The 26,458-nt window shown below is 42.8% G+C and overlaps 1 protein-coding gene across 1 annotated transcript in view; it reads left to right on the top strand.

Moving 5' to 3' along the window:
- The window catches only part of ANKRD55 (ankyrin repeat domain 55), a 1,082,889-nt gene that overhangs the window by 888,276 nt on the left and 168,155 nt on the right, over window positions 1-26,458 (top strand). Inside the window, exon 9 of the mRNA XM_086960649.1 lies at window positions 3,937-4,607. Coding sequence (XP_086816775.1) covers window positions 3,937-4,607 — 671 coding nt within the window. The remainder of the gene's footprint in view (window positions 1-3,936; window positions 4,608-26,458) is intronic.

Here is a 26,458-nt window from a genome sequence, read left to right as displayed (position 1 = left end):
TTCCAATGGGAGGTGGATATTCAGGCTAAGTCCCTATTAGCGATAATGCCTGAATATTGCTGGATTTCCAGCGATATTCACGCATTTCGCCGCTATCGCCGGAAATGTTATCGCTTTAGAGATAGACGTTGCTAATAGCACGTTATCTCGGCGATAAAATCCGGTGATGCGCGGCGATAAAAAAAATGGCGCTAAGCTTATTTAGCGATAAATATCGCTAGTTGTTGATAATATGCCCCTGGGTTACTAGTTAACTGGGGTGTGAGCCCTGCTCAATCAGCAACCACAATCCTAGTCAAGGTAAGGCACAAGCAAACGCCAAGTTAACCTGTGCTCAACCCACTGGTAGCTTGGCACAGAGCAGCCAGACTTAAGTTAGAGGCAATATGTAAAGAGTTTATGCAACACTCAAAACAGTAAGATAATAAATACACTACACAAAAAGTCTACCATACAAGATTAGAAAAATGAAGCTTAATTTAATAAATGAAACAAAAACAAAACAATATAATTCCAATCAGTAGGACCAGATTTATGATTTTTTTAAAGAATAAACTGTAAAAGGGCGCCTAAAAGCAGAAAGCGCCAACCGCGGCTATCTGGTCGTACTGGACCAGGCCAAAGTCAAAAGTTCAGTTCAATCGTGATAGAGCGTGGGTCAGATACAGTCCTAGATTAGTCCTGGAAAAGTTTTACATTCTTAAGTTTTATGCCAAGAGTCCCGTTCACCTTGGACAGGGTCACGAGTAGCAATGAGAGCGTCGGGGGCAGCAGTCGGCGTGTTGCAAAGAGCAGGCTGGCATCGTGGACGGGCCGGGTGAAGCTTCACCCTGGTTGTGACCCAAGGGATGTTGATATTGCTGTGCGAAGAGATGGGCTCGGAGTGGCCCGTGCTGGATTTCGACGCAAGCAGTGCGGTTCCGGTGCGAAATGGCTCGTTCACAGTTGTGAAGAGCCCAGAAGGTTGATTTCAAGAGCTTGAGAGCCACACCACAGTTCTAGGACCTGAGAGGCACCACTTGGGGGTCAGGAACTCTCTGAAGATAGAGGAGACATTGGGGAGCCTTTAATGCCCCGGAGGCTTAGCTCAGGAGGCCAGCAGACTAGCTCTTTGAGTCACTCTGGGGTCCTAGGTTTAAGATGAAGCTGCAGGTCCAGTTCGGATTCCACAGGTAGGAGGGCAGCAGTTCAGCACAACAGGGCACCAGTTCTTCTAGAGCAGCAGTCCAGCAGAGTGGCGGTACTTGTAGTAGCACAGCAGTCCATCCTGGCAGAGTATCCACAGGTCCAGAAGTATACTGAAGATTTGGTGTCTGAGGTCCGATATTCATACCTAGTTGTGCCATTGAAGTGTGGAGAAGCTTCTAGAGGCATGTATTTGAAGTGCACAGATGCCCTGCCTTCCCTGCCCTGGCTAACTAACCAGCCTAACTACAGGGGGTATGCATCCCTTTGTGTGGAGACAGGACACAGCCTATTCAAGTGTAAGTGGGACCGTGCCCAGCTCTTCCCTTGCATCCTACCAGTGATGGCCCATCCAGTCATACTGTGGTATTCTCTACACTCTGGTCCTTTACAGTGGTCCTTGGGTTGACATTGCTGTGGGAATTTTGGGTCCAGGGAAGATAAGTACACAGGATAGGTATGGTTATGTCCTTGTTGACATTTTCTCTATGTGGCCTAAGGTAAAAATTGTTAACTCTGTTAATTCTAGAACTGTTGTTAATTTGTTGAACAAACCTTTTGTGAGGTAAGGATTGCCAGCCTCTACCTTATCTGAAAACGGAGTCCAGTTCACCTCCATGGTTGTGGGAAGGTCCAGAGTGAGAGAGACATTAAACATAAGCGGGCTGCGCAGTATCATCCAGAGTGCAATGGTGTTGTAGAAAGATTTGTGATGGTGCTGAAGGAAGCAATGCAATTAGCCGTAGTCTCTGGTGGTGACTGGGAGGATGCTATAAAGAAAAAGATGCATGAGTACAGGTTCACTCCACATAGTTCAATTGGAGTCTCACCATTCAGATTGTTTAAAGGGAGACTGTCAAATACCCAAGTCACTCCTCTCTGGGTCACTTCTAGGAGAAAGGAGGCAGATGGAGTGGTGGACTGTCCTGATGTGTGGAATGACAGAGAGTTAGAGAGGATGGAGAAGAGAAAAAATTGTTTTTATGTAAGGAACGCTGTGAAGAAAACGGTTGTTGAAGTTGGTGACTTGGTTAGGGTAATACTTACCAAGAGAAGAGTTGGTATGTCAAAGTTTGGACAGCCAATAAAAGTTATCAAACTTTTGGGTAATGCTGTCAAAACTCAAGATCATAGAGTTTGGAATCTCAACAGGATTGTAAAGTGTCTACCACAATGCTCAAGTGAGGAAGGGGGTGAAGGATCTTCTTGTACCTAAGCTCCCACTGTGATTGGCTGTCTTGGAGAAATACACAAAGCCCAACTGTCACCCACCACCAGTCATTTGTCCCTGAGACAGGCTGCAGGCACCAAATGGCAAAGGCAAACAAATGACAAATTTCTAAAAGTGTAATTTTCAGAATTATGATTTAAAATCCGACTTCAACAAAAGTTTGGATTTTAAATTAGGAGAAACCAAACATGAACTGGTCATCTCTTCGCCTTTGGAAATTACAAGTATAGAATGCAATAAGGCAACTCCAATGTTATCCTATGGTAGAGATAAGACCTTGCATTAGTGAAAAACGAATTTAAGAGTTTTTCACCACTAGGACATGTAAAACTTAAAAGTATACATCCCTTGTTTAATATACACTGCACCCTGCCCATGGGCTGTCCAGGGCCTACTTTACGTGTGGCTTATATGTATTAAAAAGTAAGGTTTATGAATGACAAAAGGTTTATTTTGCTAGGTCGACATGTAAGTTTTAAACTACACACACAGGCTGTGCAATGCCAGGCCTGATACATATTTAAAGTCTACATAAGTGGGTGGCACAATCAGTGCTGCAGGCCCACCAGTAGCATTTAATTTACAGGCCCGGGGCACATGTAGTGAAACTTTACTAGGGACTTACAAGTAAATTAAATATGCCAATTGGGTATAAGCTCGTTCTACCATTTTTTTAAGGAGAGAGAACAAGCACTTTAGCACTGGTTAGCAGTGGTAAAGAGCACAGAATTCTAAGGCCCGCAAAAAGATAGTCAGCAAAAATAGGAGGTCTGAACGCAAAATGCTAGGGGAAAACCATGCCAAGAATGCGAGGTCTAACATTTCCTCTTTTTAAGAAAAAGGAAAAAACCTCAGAGAATTGATTTTTGAGCAGGAAGGATTACCTGTTATGCAGGCACCCTTGCTTGCACCATGGGGCAAGGGTGCCTGCGTTTATGCTAAACAACAGATTGCACGATTGAGAGCAGCAATGTGTCAAATATTGGTAAATACTGTGCATTCCTGCTCTCTTCTTTTCACACAGTGCAGCAAATTTTCTTGGAAACAATAAAATATTTACTCTTCTCAAGAGTGGAACTAAATCCCTTTGCAGTATGGGAATGGGAATGGAGCATGCTAAAAATTGACAGGATCTACAATAAAGGGTTCCTTCAGTCTTGTGAGATATTTGCATGTCTAAATATTGAAACTGTATAATTAATAATTGTAGAAATGTCTTTGTTTTAGCAGAAATCGAAATACTCAAAGGTTTGCCAGGAATACTCCTGGGAACCTGCAGCTACCATAGTATCCTAATCGTATGCTTCTAAAACTAAGAATTCACAACTATTAAAAAAAATACTGCAGGTGTAGGAAGAAACTCACTGGAGTAAGTTTCTGGTTTTGTTTTGTGAATCTTTTCCATTGTATTATGTGACTATCATGATAGTCTGACATGGGTTTGGCCCTGCTAGAGCCGCTTGTATCAGAACCACTTAAATGTGCATATATCTCTGACTTTTTTAACATTCAATTTTCAGCAAACCAGAACCAGCCCAGCAGCTCCCATCAGTGAACCATAGGATTCTTAAGAAAGAAGGACGGTTCAGCATGCTTCATCAGATATTTTCATGCAAAAAGAAGAAGGAGGACCACAAGGCACATTCAAAGGACAGAACCCGAGACCGATACCAACGGGAAGAGATGTCGGAGGTTGATGATATCATAACCACATTTGATTGTATCATGGAGACAAACTGCAAGGATCCCTCTGATGAGAGTGAGGCAGCCGCAAATTTAAAAAAAAGAACACTTGAATCCCAAAAGTATATTTTTTCAGATAAAAAGCAACAGGGTTGCAAAGGGCTCCCGCCAATACGTACCCAAAGTCTGCCACCTATAACTCTTGGCAATTCTTTTCTCACAACTTCTCAGTGTGGACCTTTAAGCCTTTCCCCTGGAACTAATGCGCACCATTTTGCACACCGTTCGCAGAAGAGCAGAAGTGAGCATGATTTATTTGATAGTAGGACTTGCAACCATGCCTTGTTAGACCATCCGTGGAGAAACAACACCAAGCAAATGCTCACCCATAAAGTGTGGACCGCCTCGTCTTCTGACAAGACTGCAGATGGGCTGCTACTTGAACGCCCCAGCCACATGAATTTCGCTTGCCCTCCACAACTCCCTCATTTACACACTGCTCCTCCAGGTAATGTCTTCACTTCAAATGCCATTATTCTATGAGTGAAATTGTAACAGTGAATATGTATTTTCTTAAGGATGCACAAGCTTCCCTTTATTCTTCAGGTTCGTATAAAAGGTCGGTTTGCAAAGACTAAGGAAATCATCTAGAATATACTTCCGGTGTGTGTGCGTGTTTCTCCTCCAATCCAAATTAAATGTTCTTCGAGTCAGGAGGCAAAACTATCAATGTCTCATAGAGATATTTACTGTAAAACTAAACATTCAGCTCAATTAAATATTTGCTCTATGTAGTTTACATAGATCTAAACAAACTCATGGTAGCTGAATCCAAATGTTACATTAAAAAGTACTAAAATATCAATGTAAAATGCTTCTAATGAGGAAGATAAATCTTCCTATAATAAAAAATGGCATTTAATTTTTATAGAGTTAAGTGCAATCCCTGCAACAAATATTTACCTTTCACTTGTATTATTTATCTAACAGGACTTTATCTGCAAGTTCAGGATTAATTACACCTGTATATGTGTATTTTCCTTTTCTCCCAATGGAACGATGTGCTTGGAGTCATTAGACAAAACCTTTGCTGTCTCACAAGGTCAAAAACAATAAATTCAATTCAATTGAAATATTTTCCCATTTTTGTGTAAATAGATCATATAGTTTTTCTATACAAAATCCGCTGTGGTGTAAAACTGTTTTACGATTTTCTAACATTAACATTTTACCTAAAAATTACTCTTATCATGATCATAAACCTTTCTATAATTAAATACTGTATCTGATTTTTATAATATTATGAACAAATATTGATCTAGCATTGATATTATTTCTCCAACAAGCAAGATATCTTTCCTACTCAATGAGGAAACCGAAAGGCCGTCACAATAGGCCTCACTAAGCAACACTAAGGGCCTTATTACGACTTTGGAGGACTGCCAGGCCTGTGGTTCACTCCCCGCTTACCCCCCCCCCCCCCACCCCCCACCAGAGTCAGAGTGGAATCCAGGTCAGGTGGGCGATGCGGGGGTGGTATGTTAGGCTTAGGCATACAGACTGCCATAGAGAGAGCGCCGTCTGCACGTTCCTGCACAGTGTGGCATGCACCAAGTCGTGCATGCCACACCGTGCAGGAATGGGTGTGCAATACAACATGTGCCCTCCTGCATGCACCGTCAAGCCCCAGAGCAGTAGGGGGCCCTGTTTCGGTCCCTTTGGTGCCTCTCTGCCACCCTTTTCATGGCGGGCCCTCAACCATGAAATGGGACTGTGGACAGGCAACTCATAATACGCTTGGCTTGGCTTGGCTATGCTCTACTCCTGACTGCTGTGCCAACGCTGCAGGATCCTGGATCCCGGTGGAGGCGGCTTCTACTGTGGTGGCACGCCAGCAAACTCAGAATACTGCGGCCGGGCCGGCAGTGGTGGCGGTCATTGGACTGCCACAGCAAGTATGGCTGACCTGTGGACGGCCGTACTCACAATGAGGCCCTTAGACAAAAAGACTGAACACTTGAACATAGTGGAATGAGAATTAAGAATACAAAACAGATTATATTAGAATTGAATAATGAGTGTATTAAATAGAGTTGAAGATCAATAACAAGAAAATGTTTAGGGATAACCACAACTTTGCAGTGTCATGATTATTTTCATATTGTACGTACACACCTTCAGACTTCAAAGACTTGATATTTCTCCTTATTAGCTTTTTGTCCCAGGAAGGTAGAAACAACTGCTGTGGCCTCCAGTGTCAAACTTTAAGGCGGAAGACAACCTAAACAAAAACACGCTGAGCCATTAACAATTCAACTGCCCTTTTTTTCTTATGACTCTTGAAACAAAATTAATATAGACGTATACTTGAGTAATAGAAGTGTAATTTTTGCTGTCGCTACAGATATACTCATTCTTGTCATTGGTTAGACTGAGTTTCACAGACTGAAACAGACACCCCTATTTCTTTTTGACAACATTCCTTAACTTTGTCGCATGCGCTTGACTCAGAAACCTTGGAGCCCTAATTTTGTAGCTGCTTTTTTATTTTTGGCTAGTGGCATCTAATCATTGTTCCTCAAGTCTATGGCCTGGAAGATCATTTAAATAACAAAGTCTGAGGTAACTCAATCGGCTTTCTTTACATGTATTCAGGAGGGAGGAGATGGTGCAGACCGGACCCATGGTTGAGATAAAGTTCAGCTGGCTATATGGCTCACCGTATGGGTGGCCACGTGGTAGCCAGTAGAAGGGTAATTGTTGTGGCGAGCAACACCACAGTCTGGCAAGATGCAGGAAACAGCACAAATCACTATTCGCCAACTCATGGTCCAACATAGGGCCTGATTACGATGATGGTGGGACCGCCACCAACAGCAATACTGATTATTGCCTGCCACATTAGAATGGCGGGCTTATGTTTGGAGGTTGGAAAGACCAACCACCACAGATCTGTCTGTCGTAGGGACTTGTATCCCTACAACAGTGACACTGCCTGCCAGGCACCGCCGTGGGATTATTACAATGTCCATTACCGCTGACCGTTTCATGGTGGTTTACCCACAATAAAAGGCAGGTGGAAAGGGACATTGGAGTCCCGTAGCAGGCCCCCTTCCTGCCTGACCCACGACATGGGTGCTGGGGGCACCTATGGTGCGCCCCCAACATATCCCTGCACTATGTGGCAGGTACCACGTGGTGCCTGCCACATAGTGCAGGAATATGTACAGGGGGCATATTTTATACTGCGGCATGTGCTGAAGCCCGCAGCACCCGCCGCAGCACCCGCCGCAGCACTAAATATACACTTTGAACGGGCGGTCCAGTTTCCCACCAGGATGGCCGGCGGATGTAAGTCCAAGCCGCCATCCTAATCAGGCCCTTTGTGAGGAAAGTTGTACCGTGGTTCTGAGTTGGTGCTCACCAAGGAACAGAATGATGAACCCCATGGTGAGGAGCAAATGTGCGACCACTGTCTCCTCAAGATGGCAGCACTGCTCACAAGTAGTATGAAGGACGGCGGAAAGGGAGAAACTAAGAAGCCAATCCCATTTCTCGTAGCCAAATGTAATTCTTGAAGTAACAACGGATGAAGGAACTCAGTAGAGTTTACTAACATGCATTCAAGAACAGGGTGCAACTAGAATGAATACAACAACATGGAATACACCAAATAAGGTGGAATCGGGTGTGGGAGAGAGGGGGTAAGGAAAGAGAGGAATGAAGAAGGAGAGAGGAATACAATAATGTAAATAAGGTGTCATAACTGTAACAGTCATCATGGGGCCTAAACTCTGTCTGCCATGTTTTATCCATCCAGGCTGTATAACAAGAAGGCAACAATGGAATACTGGAATATCGTAGTCATGACCGTAGGCATGTAGAACTCGAGGACATCTAGTCAGTCCAAGTGTCCAAGTATTACCATTATCAAACTTTGATACTTCTGTGAGCACACTGAGTTCCCAAGTACCTCAGTCAGGGGTGGCAAGGTTTAACAGTCAGGACTTATCCTGAAAGTTGGATGAGAGGCAAAATAATACCTTTGAACAACACATATATCACTTTCAATACATCTAGGGACCGATTTTGATGCAGCCCGGAAAGGCTCCGACCGATGGTCGGAGCCTTTCTAGGCCTCATCTCTTTTAAATTTCCGACCGCCACATTAAAATGCTGGTAGTCGAAAACTAAACCGCCCGGTCATTCCGACTAGCTACCGATGGGCTCAGATAGCCGGAGGCCAGTCCGTAATTCCTAAGGGCGGTCTTTCCGCCCTTGGGGTTACAATGCACAGTTTCTGGCAGGGTTTCCATGCCGGCCTTTCCGACATGGAAACCCTGTTGGAAATCATGTTTGGGGGCCCCTAGCATGGCCTCCGTGTGTGCGCAGCTTCTGGTTGGGGGCCGAGGGGGCACCTATGTTGCCCTCCTGTTAAACCTTGCAGCTCATGTCAGGCACCTTGAGGTGCCTGCCAGAGGGTGCAGGGATTTCTGCTCACCTTTACCACCATAAAAAGCCCATGCCTTCCTCTATGCGCAGCGGGTGCACCAAAGGCAAGCCCATCTGCGCCCGTCTGCGCTTAGACCCAGGGCAATACCCCCTGGCCCACCAACTTCTACATCCGGCAATAAGGTATTATCTTACTCTATTATCCAGCTTATGGACATCAATAACACCACCACTGCCCCCGCTTCAATATGGACTCATTTGTCAACAAACCATCTACACACTGCCCCCAACTGTCCTTTTAAACTGGTCCGACCTCTCCCACCCCCACCCTCCAGTCTCACCCCTTACCCCCCACCAGAACACATTTACTCCGCCCTTATAAACCCTCCCTTCCTAGGCATACATTTGAAATCTCTGATTTACTAACCGACCATAACCTAGACCTCCTATTCGTTACAGAATCCTGGGGTGACCCCTCCTCTGTTCCCGATTTCTGCAGTGCCACTACCGACGGCTATTGTGTATTCAGACAGGACAAACCCACAAAAAAGGGAGGTGGCCTAGCCATTATTCACCGAGAAAAATACATAACTAAAATAGAAGCTATTGACTCACCGGTCTGTGAAGCACTGACCTTCTCGGTTGCCCTCTCCAACACTCAACCATTCAATGGAACACTCCTCTACCGCCCTCCTGGCCGTCAAACTAATTTCCTCACAACCCTAGGCAGCTTGATAGAGCCAATAGCGGGAACTCCCGATTATACTATCTTGGGAGACTTCAACTTCTATCTAAAATCCCTCAATGACAAGGATACTTCCTCCCTCACAACAGACTTATGGTCAGCGGGGCTACTACAGCTAGTGACTAAACCCACCCACCTGGCTGGACACACTCTTGACGGTCTTTTCACCAACAATACCCACATCGCCCTTTCCTCCGCAGTAATTTTTACCATTCGGATGCGAAACACCAACCTCCCGCACCCCAGTACCCGCACTCCTAAACAGTCTCGAACATAGAAGAACATTGATACCCACCTCTTAAAAACAACCCTCTTCTCTACTCAACATGATTTCACACTAGACCCTGAACTAGCCTCCAGTAACTATTCATACTGGTTACACAGTGCCTTCAGTACCCTTGCACCACCCAAGAACATCTCTACTAATCGGAGTACCCCCTCCGCCCCTTGGTTTTCATAGGCACTTAGACTCGAAAGGGAAGACTGCAGAAATTTAGAAAGGCACGGGCGAAAGCACTACAACAACCAGGACAAACTGATATACGAGGACGCAATAGCCAAATATAAACGGTAAACTGTCATAATATCTATTCCAAAATATAGAATGGACATGATATCGAAGTAAAAATATAGAATGGACAAAATATCGAATGGACACAATATAGTGGTTAAAAATATCGAATTTAAGGTAAGTAATATCGATTTTCAAAATATAGAAGTCAAAATATCGAAATATACAATATAGGCATTAAATATATCGATTTTTTAATAATATCAATTTTTTAAAGTGTTTTGTATGTTAGTATATGTGTGAAAAGTGTATATTAATTTTTGTAATGTATGTTTAATGTATTTTAAGTAATACATTTTATGTTATTTAATTTTTGCGTAATTTAATTCTGTAGCGGGTTGTGGGTTTATAGGGGAATAGGGTGGGAAGTAATTTAATTGTAATTAATTAAATATTTTTATTTATTTATTGGTATTCATTTTGAATTTATTGTTATTTTGTAATTGGTAATTAATTTTTATTAATTGCCAATTAATTTGTAATAATTGATTAATTGTCAATTATGTTAATTTTCTAAATTTATTTTCTGTAGCGGGTTGTGGGTTTATAGGGGAATAGGGTGGGAAGTAATTTAATTGTAATAAAGTATTTTTTTTTCCATTTATTCGTATTGATTTTAAATTTATTGTTAATTAATTTTTATTGGTAATTAATTTCTATTAATTGGCAATTAATTTGTATTAATTGGTAATTATTTTGTATTAATTAAATATTTGATAATTATGATAATTGTATTAATGTATTTTCTGTAGTGGGATGTGGGTTTATAGGGAATAGGGTGGGAAGTAATGTAATTGTAACTAATTACATAGTAAAAATACTTTTTGTGTATTGATAATTAATTTACTGTTAATTTTTAATTGGTATTAATTTTTATTATTAATTCGTTTTTGTTATTTAAAATTAATTCGTTGTTGAATAATTATGAATAGGTTATTAATTTTTAATAAATCATATGTAGTTGTATTTCTAATTAATTATTACATAATATTAAACACCAGTTTTAATCCATTAGCGCCAGGACACCTCCGGGTAACAGAGCGCTCTAGAAATGTAAAAAAAAAAATAAATAAATAAATAAATACAGTGCTACCTTATGAAAATGTTCATTATGCTTAAAGAGCACAATTAACAGAATATGAACAAAGGCCTATAGATAGTATGGCCCGGATTACTAAACTGGAGCATTGGCACTGGCATGAATTAAAGGTTCACTGCATGAAGCAAGGTGGTGCAAATGGCAGTAACAGTAAACATTTGTATACAAAAGGAGCTTCAAATCCCCTATACATTATGCAGAGGGTGTGCAGCAGTGCAAGAAAAGAGTAAACCCCTCTAGAATTACACACAAAGCCACATCAATTATAATAAAGTAATTCAAAGTGGCGCAAACCTGAGTTGCATGGATTCCATGCTCCAAATGTAAACCAAAGCAAACATTGGGGATGAATTTGGGTGAGGGGGTCATTGCATCAGCTTTTCATCCATTGGTTCTCCTGGCTAACTTTTTGGAACTACTCCGTTATAGAAAGAGAAACCTTATGGTGTTTGTGGGGCCTTAAGCATTTCAGACAGATAATTTGGGAACAAACGTGACTGTTAGAAATTATCTCAACCCTCTAACTAAAGTTCACACCTCACAAGGTCTCAATAATGTTTAGCTTAGGCTACCCAGATTGTCTATGCAACTTTTAGACTATGGGTATGAAGTCTGTTATGTTCCAGGTGTGTGCAACAAAATTGTTGATTTCCTCAGTAGGTTACCATTACCCATCAAGGAGGACACAGGAAATGAATGGGACAATTGTTTGGTGGCAACTTTCTTATTGGGTGAGTTACAAAGAATTGGTGTAGAAGTATGGATGACAGAACTGGATCAGGATAATATGTTGTATAAAGTCAAGGTGTTCGTCAAGGATGGTTGGCCAGAGAAAGAAGAGTCTTGAGAAATGTTTGGTTGCCTTCTGGAAGGTAAGGAATGAATTATCATTGGAAAACTTTTTTATTAAGGAGTGGAAGGCTGATTTCACCTAGTGACCTACGTAGGAACCCTCCTGCATTTACATGAACAAAGCGGCAGGCACCGCTTTGTGCCTGCCGCTTTGTGACTGTAAATGCAATACATGCATTTTTAACCTTGCGGCGGGTGCTGCTTCAAGCAGCACCCGCGGCAAGGTTAAAGATACGGGATGTGACCGCCAGGGTGGCGGTCACATCCTAATTCAAGCGGAGGTACCGCCGCTGCCCCTGCAGGCGGTCCCTCCACCTCGGGGTGTCCGCCATCCTAATGGGCTCCATTATTAGTTTGTACCACGAAGGTCACCTTGGCATTGCATAAAGGAAGAGAGTGCATAAAATGTATAAATTATGACAAATCAGTGAACACATTTAGACCTTCCTTTCATCCCATTAAAGTTTCTCAAATTCCCTGAGAGAAAATGTGAGTAGATATTTTTGGTCCTGGGCGAGTGAGCAGGATATACCCACATTTATTCTGGTGACCATATATCACTTTCCTAAATAGCCGGAAATCAAGGTTGTAAGTAAAGTGGATACCTGGGCTGTGGTAAGATTTTTGAACGAAATTTTCTGCAGGGAAGGTTTTTCTAAAGTTGTAGTCAGTGAAAATGGGGGCTAATTTATTTCTGATGTATTTAAGGAGTTCATCACAAATACTGGAGTAGAGCATAGAACTACTGCTCTTTACTATCCTGAAGTGAACAGTAATGTGGAGGGAGAAGTTTAACTGAGTTATAAAGGGTATAATTAAATTGTCAATCAGTCACAACATGGATTGAAAAAGAGAAAACTGTATGGGCTTACAGATTGGCTCGGTGTGAATCTACAAGGCATAGTCCTTATGAATTGATGAGGGGGAGAATATGCTGTACTAAAGACAACATGGGTTGGGTGTCAGGAGCGAAGAAAGTTAAATTGGTCACCAATGGAGTAAGGGATCGATGAAAATTAACTAGAAGAAATATAAAAACGGATTTGATTTGTTATATGGGGTGAAAAAATTAGACCTTAAGGTAGGAGATTTTGTGAAAGTGAAACATGGGCATTTGGTGAAAAGGGGTAAAAGCTGACTTTCGGATCCTATGCATGTGAAAAAGATTTTGTTCAATTCAGCATTGCTGAGTGATAGGAAAATGTGGCCTGCAAAGTGGTTATCTTTGTTCAAAGGAAAAAAGTTGTGGTACCAAAGGTGAAGAGGTATTATTGGTTGGATAATGTACCACCAGTAGATATTCTAATTTCCCAAATACATGACACACCACGAAGAAGTCAGATGGAAGAGAGAGTTGGGAGAAATATGAGTGAAACCATGAGGAGGGGGTATTGCAGCAGAACATTTTATCACGACATCCAGAAGATCAGCTGTGAGACCTAGTTGCTACAATGATTTTGTAGCCTTAAGCACATGATTTTGATCTTCATATTGGTATATCGTTCTTATGTTATATCTAAGAATGTATTTTTTGGATATTTATGTAACCTGATTGCATTTTATACATAGTTAACAAAACTCTGAGAAACAATTAGTATATCATCCAGTATATTACTACATATTAATTTAAGAGATCTGTGAATATGTGATCAATGAATCTTTGAACACTGCTTGAGAATTGCACAATCCAAAAGGCATGACCCATTATTAAAAATGCCTAAATAGAGTATGGGAGGCAGTCTACAGTTCTTATTCTAAGAATATGGTTAGTACCCTTATACCAAGTTTATTGAAGATGGTGTTGTGTTATGTTATTTGTTTTTGTATTTGTATAGCGCATAGCTGTCACCCTTTTGGGGAATCCTGATGCTAGTGGTGACACCTCAAACCCTCTCCACAATGTTCCCTGGTTAGGAGCAACAAATATCCATCCTTGATTATGAGCTTATTGGGCCCTCAATATTCAGTGCAGGGTTGCAATTCATTAGATTGCTTTCAGATAGAAAAATAATTAATCCCCTGCTGTGGAAGAAGATCAAACTATTAACCCATTTTGCAAATTGTCCAGGAGATGCTCTTTATGTGTGTCTTCTTCTATTTCAGTCAAAGAATATATTCCCACAAATGCAACCTGAGTGTCTGGTTAAATTTGTGTTTCACAATCAGATTATCTATGTAGTGAATAAAATAACTTTGTAGCACTCTAAAAAATATCAGCATAGTTTGATGTTCTGCTTAAATCAGTGCCGAGGAATTGATGGTAGCGTTCTTTGACTCAGCATAGATATCTTCAAAATATGGCGCCACGGCCAGGGTGACTGACCCTGGAATCTGGGGCTCACGGTTCGATCCCCGGCACCAGCAGCAGGTCAGTCCAGCACCATGTGACTCTGGACAATAGCTTGCTTAATCTTCCCGACGGCCCCCAGCGCCGGGATGCCTTCGGGTAGCTGTACGAGCTTTACAAATACTAAAATACTAATCTCCAGAAGAAAGGCTGTGCTCATGATACAATTGAGCAGACATGGAAATTGTTCTCATAGCCTCGTTCAAGTACAGGTTGTGCCTGAGTAGACAAGTTTTTAATATTTCTATATATATGTTGCACAGCTGTAATTTTTTAAGTAATTTATTGTGTAAATATTTTTTACATTGGATATTATGTATACTATTTTGAATTTAAATATTTTAAGAGTTGTTTGTAGGATTAGTGAGTGGTTTCGGTGGGAAGTGTTTTACTAGTATGTTAATGTTATTTTTGTATTCCATATGTATTTCATGTTTTGTATTTATAATATTTTAAAATGTATTTAATGTTTTCCTCAATATTGTATTTTTCTTAAATGAATACTTTGTATTGTTTAATTATTTTTTAGTTTGTTTTAATTGTGATTTTCTTTAAATATATTATTGAATTTTTTTAAATAAAGGGTAACAATTTGTTCCAAATTCCATTTTTGATTTTGAATTTAGTTTTTAGAATCATGGTTTTGAATTCTTTTGATTATTTTTAAATGTTTAATTTTAATCTGTTTAAACAGTTGCTTATCCGTTTTTGTATTCTAGTTTTTGGATTATTTTTCATATTTTTTGTAATTGTTAATATATTGGTTTTAATTTTGTTTGTTTAATTTTTTGTCGGAATGTGTCTTACATGTTTCTAATTATAAGAAATTGAGTTAGTTTTTAGTGTAAATATTTTATTTCTAAGTGTTTGGTTTGATAGGACATGGTTAAACGAGAGCGTGGATATTAAATGTGCCCACATTTTTTTTTAACAATTCCCACTATATGTGTACATTTGAAGTGGGAATAGTAAATGTAACCCCCTCAAAGTCAAATACATTCCTGAATATAGTTATATTTGGATTGGGATTAACAAATGTAACCCCCCCCCCCCTCCCCAAGTACAAGACTTTCCCTAGTGTGGTTTAGTTTGGAGTTGGAATATTAAATGTAACACCCTCAAAGTCCAATACTTTGCCAATGTGGTTGCGTTTGAAATGGTAATTGTAAATATAACCAACCAAACCCAGCAATTCCCCCAATGTAGTTAGGGTTAGAGTGGGAATGGTAAATGAAAGCCCCTCAAAGTCCAACACTTTCTTTAATGTGGTTAAGGGTGGAGTGGGAATAGTAAATGTGCTCCCCCCCACCCAAAGACCAACACTTTCCAGAATGTTGTCAAGTTTGGAGTGGGAATAGTATAACTTGTCCCCACAGAAGTCCAACATTTTCCCCAATATAGTTGGGTTTTGAGTGAGAATGCTTACTTTAAGCAAGAGATATTTTTTTATTTGTTTAAGTTGGTTAGTTTGGAGTTAAATCATGTTTATTTTATTTTATAATAATACAAACTTTGTTTACAATTTTTTCATGTATGCCATTTAAAAAATCTTAATAAAAGAAGTTTATTGTGCCAATTGTCATTCAAATTAATACACGTTTTAATGCACAATTGTTCAATTAGTAATCATGAAAACATTTTACACACATTTTCATAAACATTTTCACACACATGTACATATCAACATTATTTAATATACCGTTTATACATTTTTCAATTTGTATATATTTCTTTTTATGTTTAATATGTTAAAAATACTTTAACGAAATTACGTTTTAGAAGTTTGTCTCTGTATATTTAAATTATTAGAAGATTTTTACAGTTTGTACATATATTTACAGTTATTACACATTTGTACACATTTTAGAAAATAAATACATTATTAGCATTTAATTAGTTTATTGGTTTGTATGGTAACAAAGTGTTTTTTTCATTTGCCTTAGTCAGCCATTATTGTTTTTTGTTTGCTTTGTTTTGTGTTTTGTTTAAGGTGTTTTTGGATGGCAACTCTGCAGGTTAGATGTTCCTTGTTGCTGTTCTCCAGCAAAGGTACATTTAATTGACTCTATTTTCTATACCTAGGGCCTGATGATTCTGATGCGGTTGGGAAAGCCTCCTAACGGCATTTGGCTTGTCCAAATTGGATCAGGAACATGTCTTTCCTACCGACTCGGAAAGATTTCTGACCATCTGAGTATGATGCGAGTTAGTCCCAATCCCAACCCAATGGCATTTGGAATGAAGGAGCTGTACGGAGCAGAATTGTATGTCTCTATGGGCTGTGTTTCTGGACGACCGGGTACAATGCTGGATTTAGGCAGCCTTTACCAATCGTGCCAGACAACTCAAATCTGCAGCCGGAATCAGACTTTGGGGGTCTTGAGTGGGCCCCTCTGCACCTAGAGCCGTCCCAATCTGTCCCAGGGAGTGCCCGCCACAGGGTGGCCTATTTTCCCTAGACCCCCCTTTCGTCAATGGGAGCCTATGCATTCGGTTGGAACAAAGGCTCCTATCTAAGTCAATGGTAAAACAATCAAATCATATCTGGAAGCATCCATATGCATCATACTCGGTTGGTTGGACTCCCCCGATCCGATGTAGGGGGTCATTAGGATGGAGGATTTTCCGCATCCTCCGGGCCGGCGGAAGCCACCGCCGGCCCGGAGGATGCGGAAAATCCTCTGCGGACCCACCAGGACCCACCGCCACATTAGGATGGCTGGTGGGTCATGGTTTAGGTCCGCAGCTTTTCCGCCGCGGCTGGCTTACAACCGCGGCGGAAAAGCACTAAAATGGTGAAGGTGTCTCTTAGACACCTTCAGCCAGATTAGGATGTGCATGGAAACATGCTTTTCCGCGGCGGCTTTTCCGCCGTGGAAAAGCATGTGTAACTGCACTGCAGGGGCCCATTGCGGGCCCCCTAGGTGTAGTGGGGGGTGGGGGGTGCACATGGGGGGTACCTATGGTACCCCCCTGCATTTGCGTGCACAGTGCAGCAGGCACCGCGCGGTGCCTGCCGCTTTGTGCACGCAAATGCTGTGCATGCATTTTTAACATTGCTGCGGGTGCAGCTTGAAGCTCCACCCGCAGCAATGTTAAAAATAGAGGATGTGACCGCCACCCTGGCGGTCACATCCTAATCTGCACAGAGGGAACGCCGCAGCCCATGCGGACGTTCCCTCATGCTCTGGGGTCGCGGACGGACTCAAGTCCGTCCGCGATCCTAATGACCCCCTTAGTCAGAAACCATTCCCAAGCCCATTCGGTCAGAAAGCTTTCCAAACCACATTAGAATTGGTCCCTTAATGTGTCTGACAGAAGTGGTATCTTGTTATTAAGTGTAAGATTTGTAGGTTTTTCTGTGTTTTCTTTCACAGGTTTCTCTTTTGAAGTAGAAATTCTGTTTTTGGATCGTGAATGCGTGATTTTCTTTTGTTTTTTAGCAACAAAATATAGGGGCTCATTAGGATGGCGGGCGGACTTTGCCCCCCGCCACCCTCGCGGGAAACGGGACCGCCCGCAAGCTGAGCGGCGGTCCCGCACTGCATATTAGGATGCGCCCGCCACAGTGGCGGGCGCATCATGCATTTTTAACAGCACCGCCAGCCACAATGCTAAAAATGCATGTATGCATTTGCATAAACAAAGCGGCAGGCACCGCGCGGTGCCTGCCGCATTGTGTATGCAAATGCAGGGGGGTACCACAGGTACCCCCCATGTGCACCCCCACCCACCTTCACCATGGGGGCCTGCAGGGTGCCCCCGAAGTGAAGACCGCATGCCTTTCTGTGGCGGCGTTGCCACCACGGAAAGGCATCTGTTTAAGCCCATTGTAATATGGCTGGCGGTGTCTGATAGACACCGCCACCATATTAAACCTTTTCCGCCCCGGTCGCAAGGTGACCGTGGCGGAAAAGCAGCGGACGGTCTTTCCGTCCGCCGCGGTCCCCCCCGCCATGCTAATATGGCGGGGGAAATGGGTGGCGGTCGGACCTGGATGTCGGGCGGATCGCCACCGCGCGCATGGCGGTGGCGATCCGCCCGACATCCTAATGGGCCCCTTAGTTAGGATTTTTTTACCCTTTTGTTTTATTATTTCTTGTCTTTTGCAGTTTTCCTGGAGCTGTATTTATATGTTTTCCAGGGTTTGGGTGGGTTCTCTGGATTTTATTAGGTCATTTTGGAAAGTTCTTTTTTTTTTTTGCCTGTTGCTGGACTATATTTTGTAATGGATTATATTTTGTTATATCATATCGTCTACGAATGACTTTATCTACACAATTGTGAGTAATTCTATTTTTAAACTATTTTCTGTTGGGTGGGGATATTTTGTTTTATTGCATTTGCTCATAATTTGCTATTAGGTTATTATGTGTAATGTTAATGTGTTGCTGTTTTTATCGATCTGTGCTTTATTTTATTATATGTTCGTTGTTTTAGTTAGAAAAAGTTATTTTTATAAATAATATTTACTGTCATTTTCTTGTATCTTTTTATTTTTATTCAAGTGCTAAATATGTTTTAATAATTTATTAGCTGTAAAATCTTGTATGTTTTTTTTGTTTGATTTATTTAAAGTCAGGTTTTGGTTTGATTTGTTTGCTGGTGATTTTTTTGTAGTAGTGTTCTGACTGTTGTTTCAAGGTAGGGTATGCCTTAGTAACTCATCACTCTTTGCTTGCTAGCATTTGTTGAATTTGTTTGGTTTGAATAAATTTTTTGTTTTATGTGTGCTAGGGATTTATCTTGACTTTGGGCGCCATTATGATGGTGCGTGGACTTTGTCCGCCTGCGACCGTAACGGAAAACGGGACCAACCTCCAGAGGTGCAGCGGTCCCGCAGGACCAATTAGGATGCGACCACCAAGTTGGTGGTCACATCCCGCATCTGTTACATTGCGGCAGGCGGTGCTCTAAGTTGCATGTTGTGCATTGACATGCACAACGTGACGTGACTCACCGCACAGTGCCTGCCACCTTGTGCATGCCAATAAAGGGAGGTACATGGTACCCTCCCAAGTGCATCCACCCACACCCCTAGGGGGCCCGCAACGGGCCCCCAAAGCCATTTACTGTATGCCTTTACATGGCGGATTCTCTCCTATGGAAAGGCATAAGCAATGCATACATCATAATATGGATAGTGCTGCCTGCAAGGCACCGCCACCATATTCTGTGAATCCAGCCGGGAGAAAAGCGGTGGACGTCCGCCGCAGTACCCACCGCCAAAGCTTTGTTCTTTTTGGGAAATTGGTGCTATGGGGGTTATTAGGATGGCGGGCGGATTGTAGTCCGTCTGCCTCCCTAACAGTGCTGAGACCAGCTGTCAGACATGCGGCGGTCCCGCACCGCTAATTAGGATGCAACCACCATTCCACATTGTTGACAATGTGGAGGGTGCTGCTTATGCCAAAGTGCCATGTTGTGCATTGCCATGCACAACGTGGCAGGCACCGCACGGTGCCTGCCACCTTGTGCATGGCAAATAGGGGGGACTATAGGTGCCCCTCAAGTGCAGCCCCTACCCTCCCCCCGGGGGCCCGCAAAGGGCCCCTAAAGCGATTCCCTGCCAGCTTTTCCACCATGGAAAGGCCTTGATTTCCTCACATCATAATATGGATGGTGGTGCCTGCTAGGCACCGCCACCATAATGTGGCCCAACTCGGCCCGGCCGGCAATCAGAACACTTTCTGACCAGCGGAAAAGCGGCGGACGAACTTTGCATCCGCCGCAATTGCGGGGGTAATTCGAGTTGCAATCCGCCCACCATCATAATCAACCCCTATGTTGGGTGGCTTCTTCCAAGTGTCTGTTGAAAGGAATTGTGTCAACCTTCCACTGCACTGTTAGTTTTGCTTCTTGATAGATGGTGCTTTTTAGACATTCCACCATTGTATGTGAAATTTGAGTTGGCACCTGTGTCCTGGTCAGTGCAGGCAACCAGCACAAGTGTGTTTGCAAGAGTCCATTAGTGGCAAGAGTTTGTTTTAGTTTTTTTGGTAGTATGAAGATTCTATTAGCATACCATGGTGTTTAGTTAATTCTTTGACAAGAACGTAGGTTAATGCTTTTGATATTTAATTCTGCATTTGTGGCATATTCTATACCAAGGGCATATTTACTAACATTTCATGTAACACAGGGCAGCAAGCAAAGTTGCTTCACTGTGTTGCGTGAAACGAAGAGAGCAGTAATGTGCTATATCCACTAAAAAATGCGTTTGAATCTTACTGTTCGTGTATGGTACTACTTATGACCTCGCAAATTACATCACTCATGACATCATCGATTGACTGTGAGTACTTTTATAACGTTTATGCGTGTTAAATATACATACCCGAGTGTATTGGTGAATCAGGGGGTGTATACTATGAGTGCCTGTATAAGTGAGTGATTAAGTGTCTCAGTAAATGTATGGGTGAGTGACTGGTTGTGTGAATATTTGTATCAGTCTGTCAGTTGGTGTCTAAGTGGCTGTATGGGTGTGTAAGTGGCTGTACGGGTGATTGGTTGGTTGTCTGAGTACCTGTATGGGTGTCTGAGTGTCTGTGTGGGTGGGTAAAGGAGTGTGTGCCTGTATGGGTAAGGAAATTGGTGACTATGTGTGTGCGAGGGGTTGTTTGGGTGAGTGAGTGTGTGTATGGCTGTGTAGGTGAGTGGATGTGTCAGTGGTATATAGGCAACTGGGTATGTGAAAGGCAGTATAGGTGAGTGATGGGATGTATGAGTGAATATATGGGTGAGTGAGTGAATGTGAGAGTGGCTGTATGAGTGTGGGTGTGCTTGTGTCAGTGACTGTACAGGTGAGTATGTGTCAGTATCTATATGAGTAAGGGTGTGTGTGTGTAACTGTATGGGTGAGTAAGTAGCTGTGTGATTAACTGTGTGGTGAGCGAGTAGGTGTGTGAGTGGCTGTATGGGTATATGAGTGGGTATGTCAAAGGCTGTATTAGGGAGTGAATGGGTATATGAGTGGCTGTATGGGTGAGTACGTAGATGTGTGTGTACATCTATTAATCAGTGAGTAGGTGTGTAAGTAATGGTATGGGTCTGTGAATTGGTTTATGAATGGTTGTATGGGAGTGGGTGTGTGAGTGAATTAGTTAATGATGTTATGGGTGATGTCAACAGTGATTTCATTTGAGATGTCATGAGTGATGTCACTGACCATGTCATGAGTGATGTAATATGTGAGGTCACAATCACTGATTGCGAGGGCACGAGTTGTAGTTAGCTCAGCTAACTATAATTTCTGAATTTCACTGTTTTTGTACAAGTGGAACCTGAGATTAACTATAACATCCCTATAACCTTTGCTTATTTCAGTCACTTTCTACATTTTTTTATTCAATTTTCCAACTATTACATCCCTGTAATCTTTGTTTTTTCAGTGAATTTCTTAGGTTTTTTCAATGCTAATTCCAAACTATAACATCCCTGTAACCTTTGTTATTTTCAGGAAATGTTTGTGTCTTTTTAAGTAGCAATGGTGTTTGAACAGTGGTGGGGAAATGGGGCTGGACCTCTGACCAGCTCTCAGGAATCCCGCTGTGTAGGAATTACAGAAAGTACTAGGAGGGCTTCTGGCCCCCAAGGACCCTTAGCATCAGTTGCAGCTCGCAGAGGGAATGCTGTGGGGCAGTGAGGCAGGGGCGGGGCAGGGTGGGCGGTAGGGGAGTAGAACATACGACAGCAAGGAATGAAGTAAATACATAAATAAAACTATATACCTTGCGCAAGGTAAGTAGTTTTACATACATATATATTCACAGAAAAAAACAAAGGTTACAGTGGTGTTATGGTTAGAACCTAGAATTGCAAAAAACATAGAAATTCACTGAAAAAAACCAAAGGTTATAGGGACGTTATAATAAGGCTCAGATTACAGTCATATAAAACCTTAGAAATTAAGCAGTTATCTTTTCCTGAGCTAAAGCCCTGCTATGCGCTTCCTATGACCTTACATATTACATGCAAAACGCTGCGGCCAGAACCCTACTACCCATCCCTAAATTTACCTCAACTTCCCCTTATATTAAAGAGCTACACTGGCTCCCTAGTAGGAGCCGAATCAAATTTAAGGCTCTGTGTATAGGCTACAAAACTCTGAACAACGCGGGACCACAGTTTCTAAAAGAAGCCCTCCGCCCAGTGGAACAACGCAGGACCTTGCGATCGTCCTCAGCCTACTTGTTGAACGTCCCTCGGACAAGAAAGGCCAGCTGGGGAGATAGATGTTTTACTATCGCAACTGCCAAATTGTGGAATACTCTACCACTCCACATCAAAACAGCCCCCACGCTTCTCAAGTTCAGAAAGAGCCTCAAAACATGGTTGTTCTCCTCTTAATTCCCCCCTCATCTCATAAGTGAGTTCTGTAACGATAGCGCCGAGACACCCGTATGGGTATTTGCGTGCTTTAAAAATTGCAAAATAAATAAATAAATAAATAAATCAGTAATGACATGATCAGTGACATCACTGATGACATCTCAAAGGCCATCCCTGATGACATCATCCAGTGATTGTGAGTGTTTTCTAAAAGTTTCTGAGTATTAAAGATATAAAGTAAGATACTACAGATGTCAAATTGGTCAACTTTGTGTACTACTAATGAGTGATACTATTTGTAACACATTATTTAAATGACTGTGTGTATGAATGTGTGAGTATCTTTTTAAGTAGCTCTGTGAATGTGTGAGTGGTTGTATGGGTGAGTGAGTGACTTTATTGGTGTATGAGAGGGTGTGTCAGTTGCTCTATGGGTGAGTGAGTGACTGTGTGGCTGTGTCGGTGAGTGAGTGGGTGTGTCAGATGTTTATAAGTGAGTGAGTGGGTATGTTAGAGGCTGTATTGGTAAGTGATGGGGTGTATGAGTGGCTATATGTGTGAGTGAGTAGGTGTGTGAGTGAATGTATGGGTGATTGAGGAAATGTGAGAGTGGCTGTATAGGTGAGTATGCTTGTGATATTGAGTGTATAGGTGAGTGAGTACATGTGTTAGTATATGTATAAGTGAGTGGGTGTGTGAGTAACTGTATGGGTGAGTGAGTGGCTGTTTAAGTGACTGTATGGGTGTGTGAGTAGCTGTATGGGCGACTGACTCAGTGTGCGAGTGGCTCTATGGACAAGTAAATGGCTGCATGGGTGAGTTAGTGGTTGTGTGAGTGGGTGAATGAATGAGTGTCTCTATGGATCAGTATGTGGGTCTGTGAATGCTTCTATTAGTTTGTGAATGGGTATGTGAGTGGTTAGGTGGAAGTGGCTGTATGATACTTTCTATGGGGGTGTGAGTAGGTGTGTGAGGGGTTCTGTGGATGATCTCATCAATGATGTTACTGACCATATCAGGAGTGATGTAATATGTGAGGTCATAAGCAGTGCATTGTCGGGGCATAAGTTAAGTTAAGGGAACTATATCTGCAGAATTTTTATGGTTTTGCACAAGTGAAATCTGAGCTTAACTAATACGTATCTATAACCTTTGTTTTTTTCAGTGAATTCCTATGGTTTTTCTAATTTGTTTTCCTCACTCTAAAGCCCCTGTAACCTTTGATTTTTATGGTAAATGTGTATGTTTTTTAAAATTCTATTACCTAACTATAACGTTCCTATAACCTTTAGTTTTTCCGTGAATTTCTATGGTTGTTTTAAATCTGTTTCTTAACTACAAAGTCCCATTAACCATTTTTTGTGTGTGAATTTCTACGTTTAAAAAAAAAGTATTTCCTAACTGTAACCTGTAAACTTTGAGACTGGGTGTGTGAGTGACTGCATAGGTCGGTGAGTGGGTGCATGAGTGGCTCTATGGGTCCGTGAATGTCTGTAAGTCTGTGACTGGGTCTGTGAGTGAACAAAGCGATACAAAAGGTGGTGATGGACGGAGCATTTGAGCCAATCAAACACTCACCCCCAGTCAACTGATCTGGGTTTAATCCATCACCATTCTTTAGCTCACTCAGCCACCCCAGTTCAGACATGACCATATGCAAATCAGTCTGACCCTGTGCCTCATGGGAATAGTCCAGCCCGAACTGCAAAGCCATGTCTTCCCTGGACTGGAAACAAGCATCCTGGGATCGGTTTCAGATTCATATTCCTCATCAGCCAAGCTATCTTGAATCCAGTGGCCAAGTGAGCAAGGGACTCACGTCTGAGTATACCCTGCCAACTTAGGGCGAACAAAGCGATACAAAAGGTGGTGATGGACGGAGCGTTTGAGCCAATCAAACACTCACCCCCAGTCAACTGATCTGGGTTTAATCCATCACCATTCTTTAGCTCACTCAGCCACCCCAGTTCAGACACGGCCATTTGCAAATCAGTCTGACTCTGTGCCTCATGGGAACAGTCCAGTCCGAACTGCCAAGCCATGTCTTCCCTGGACCGGAAACAAGCATCTTGGGACCGGTTTCGGATTCATAATCCTCATCAGCCAGGCTATCTTGAATCCAGTGGCCAAGTGAGCAAGGGACTCACGTCTGAGCATACCCTGCCAACTTAGGGCGAACAAAGCGATACAAAAGGTGGTGATGGGCGGAGCGATGAAGCCAATCAAACACTCACCCCCAATCAACTATTCTGGCTTTAATCCATCACCATTCTTTAGCTCACTGAGCCACCCAGTTTAGACATGGCCATATGCAAATCAATCTGACCCCGTGCCTCATAGGAACAGTCCAGACCGAACCGCCAAGCCATGTCTTCCCTGGCCCGGAAACAAGCATCCTGGTACCGGTTTCGGATTCATAATCCTCATCAGCCAGGCTATCTTGAATCCAGTGGCCAAATGAGCAAGGGACTCACGTCTGAGCATACCCTGCCAACTTAGGGCGAGCAAAGCGATACAAAAGGTGGTGATGGATGGAGTGTTTGGACCAATCAAACACTCACCCCCAGTCAACTGATCTGGGTTTAATCCATCACCATTCTTTAGCTCACTCAGCCACCCCAGTTCAGACATGGCCATATGCAAATCAGTCTGACCCTGTGCCTCATGGGAACAGTCCAGCCCGAACCGCCAAGCCATGTCTTCCCTGGACCGGAAACAAGCATCCTGGGACCGATTTCGGATTCATAATCCTCATCAGCCAGGCTATCTTGAATCCAGTGGCCAAGTGAGCAAGGGACTCAAGTCTGAGCATACCCTGCCAACTTAGGGCGAACAAAGCGAAACAAAAGGTGGTGATGGAGGGAGCCTTTGAGCCAATCGAACACTCACCCCCAGTCAACTGATCTGGGTTTAATCCATGACCATTCTTTAGCTCACTCAGCCACCCCAGTTCAGACATGGCCATATGCAAATAAGTCTGACCCTGTGCCCCATGGGAACAGTCCAGCCCGAACGGCCAAGCCATGTCTTCCCTGGACCGGAAACAAGCATCCTGGGACTGGTTTCGGATTCATAATCCTCATCAGCCAGGCTATCTTGAATCCAGTGGCCAAGTGAGCAAGGGACTCATGTCTGAGCATACCCTGGCAACTTAGGGCAAACAAAGCAATACAAAAGATGGTGATGGAGGGAGCCTTTGAGCCAATCAAACACTCACCTGGCCATGTGCAAATCAGTCTGACCCTGTGCCTCATGGGAACAGTCCAGCCCGAACAGCCAAGCCATGTCTTCCCTGGACCGGAAACAAGCATCCTGGAACAGGTTTCGGATTCATAATCCTCATCAGCCAGGCTATCGTGAATCCAGTGGCCAAGTGAGCAAGGGACTCACTTCTGAGCATACCCTGCCAACTTAGGGCGAAAAAAGCGATACAAAAGGTGGATTCAAGCAAGCTGGGCTGAAGAAGGCTGGAATGCTAGAAACCGGTCCTCGGTAGCTTGTTTCCGGTCCAGGGAAGGCATGGCTTGGCAGTTCGGGCTGGACTATTCCCAAGAGGCACAGGGTCAGACTGATTTGCATATGGCCATGTCTGAACTGGGGTGGCAGAGTGGGCTAAAGAACGGTGATGGATTAAACTCAGATCAGTTGATTGGGGGTGAGTGCTTGTATTGTCAACGCTCCGTCCATCATTTCCTTTGGTTTTTCTTTGTTCGCCATATGTTGCCAGGGTATGCTCAGACGTGAGTCCCTTGCTCACTTTGCCACTGGATTCAAGCAAGTCGGGCTGAAGAAGGCTGGAATGCCAGAAACCGGTCCTCGGTAGCTTGTTTCCGGTCCAGGGAAGGCATGGCTTGGCAGTTCGGGCTGGACTGTTCCCATGAGGCACAGGGTCAGACTGATTTGCATATGGCCATGACTGAACTGGGGTGGCAGAGTGGGCTAAAGAACGGTGATGGATTAAA

The sequence above is a fragment of the Lissotriton vulgaris genome, chromosome 3_1, assembly GCF_964263255.1.
Source record: "Lissotriton vulgaris chromosome 3_1, aLisVul1.2, whole genome shotgun sequence".
Taxonomy (NCBI): domain Eukaryota; kingdom Metazoa; phylum Chordata; class Amphibia; order Caudata; family Salamandridae; genus Lissotriton; species Lissotriton vulgaris.
Note: the sequence above shows the minus strand (reverse complement) of the source record. Positions and strands in the feature narration are given on the sequence as shown.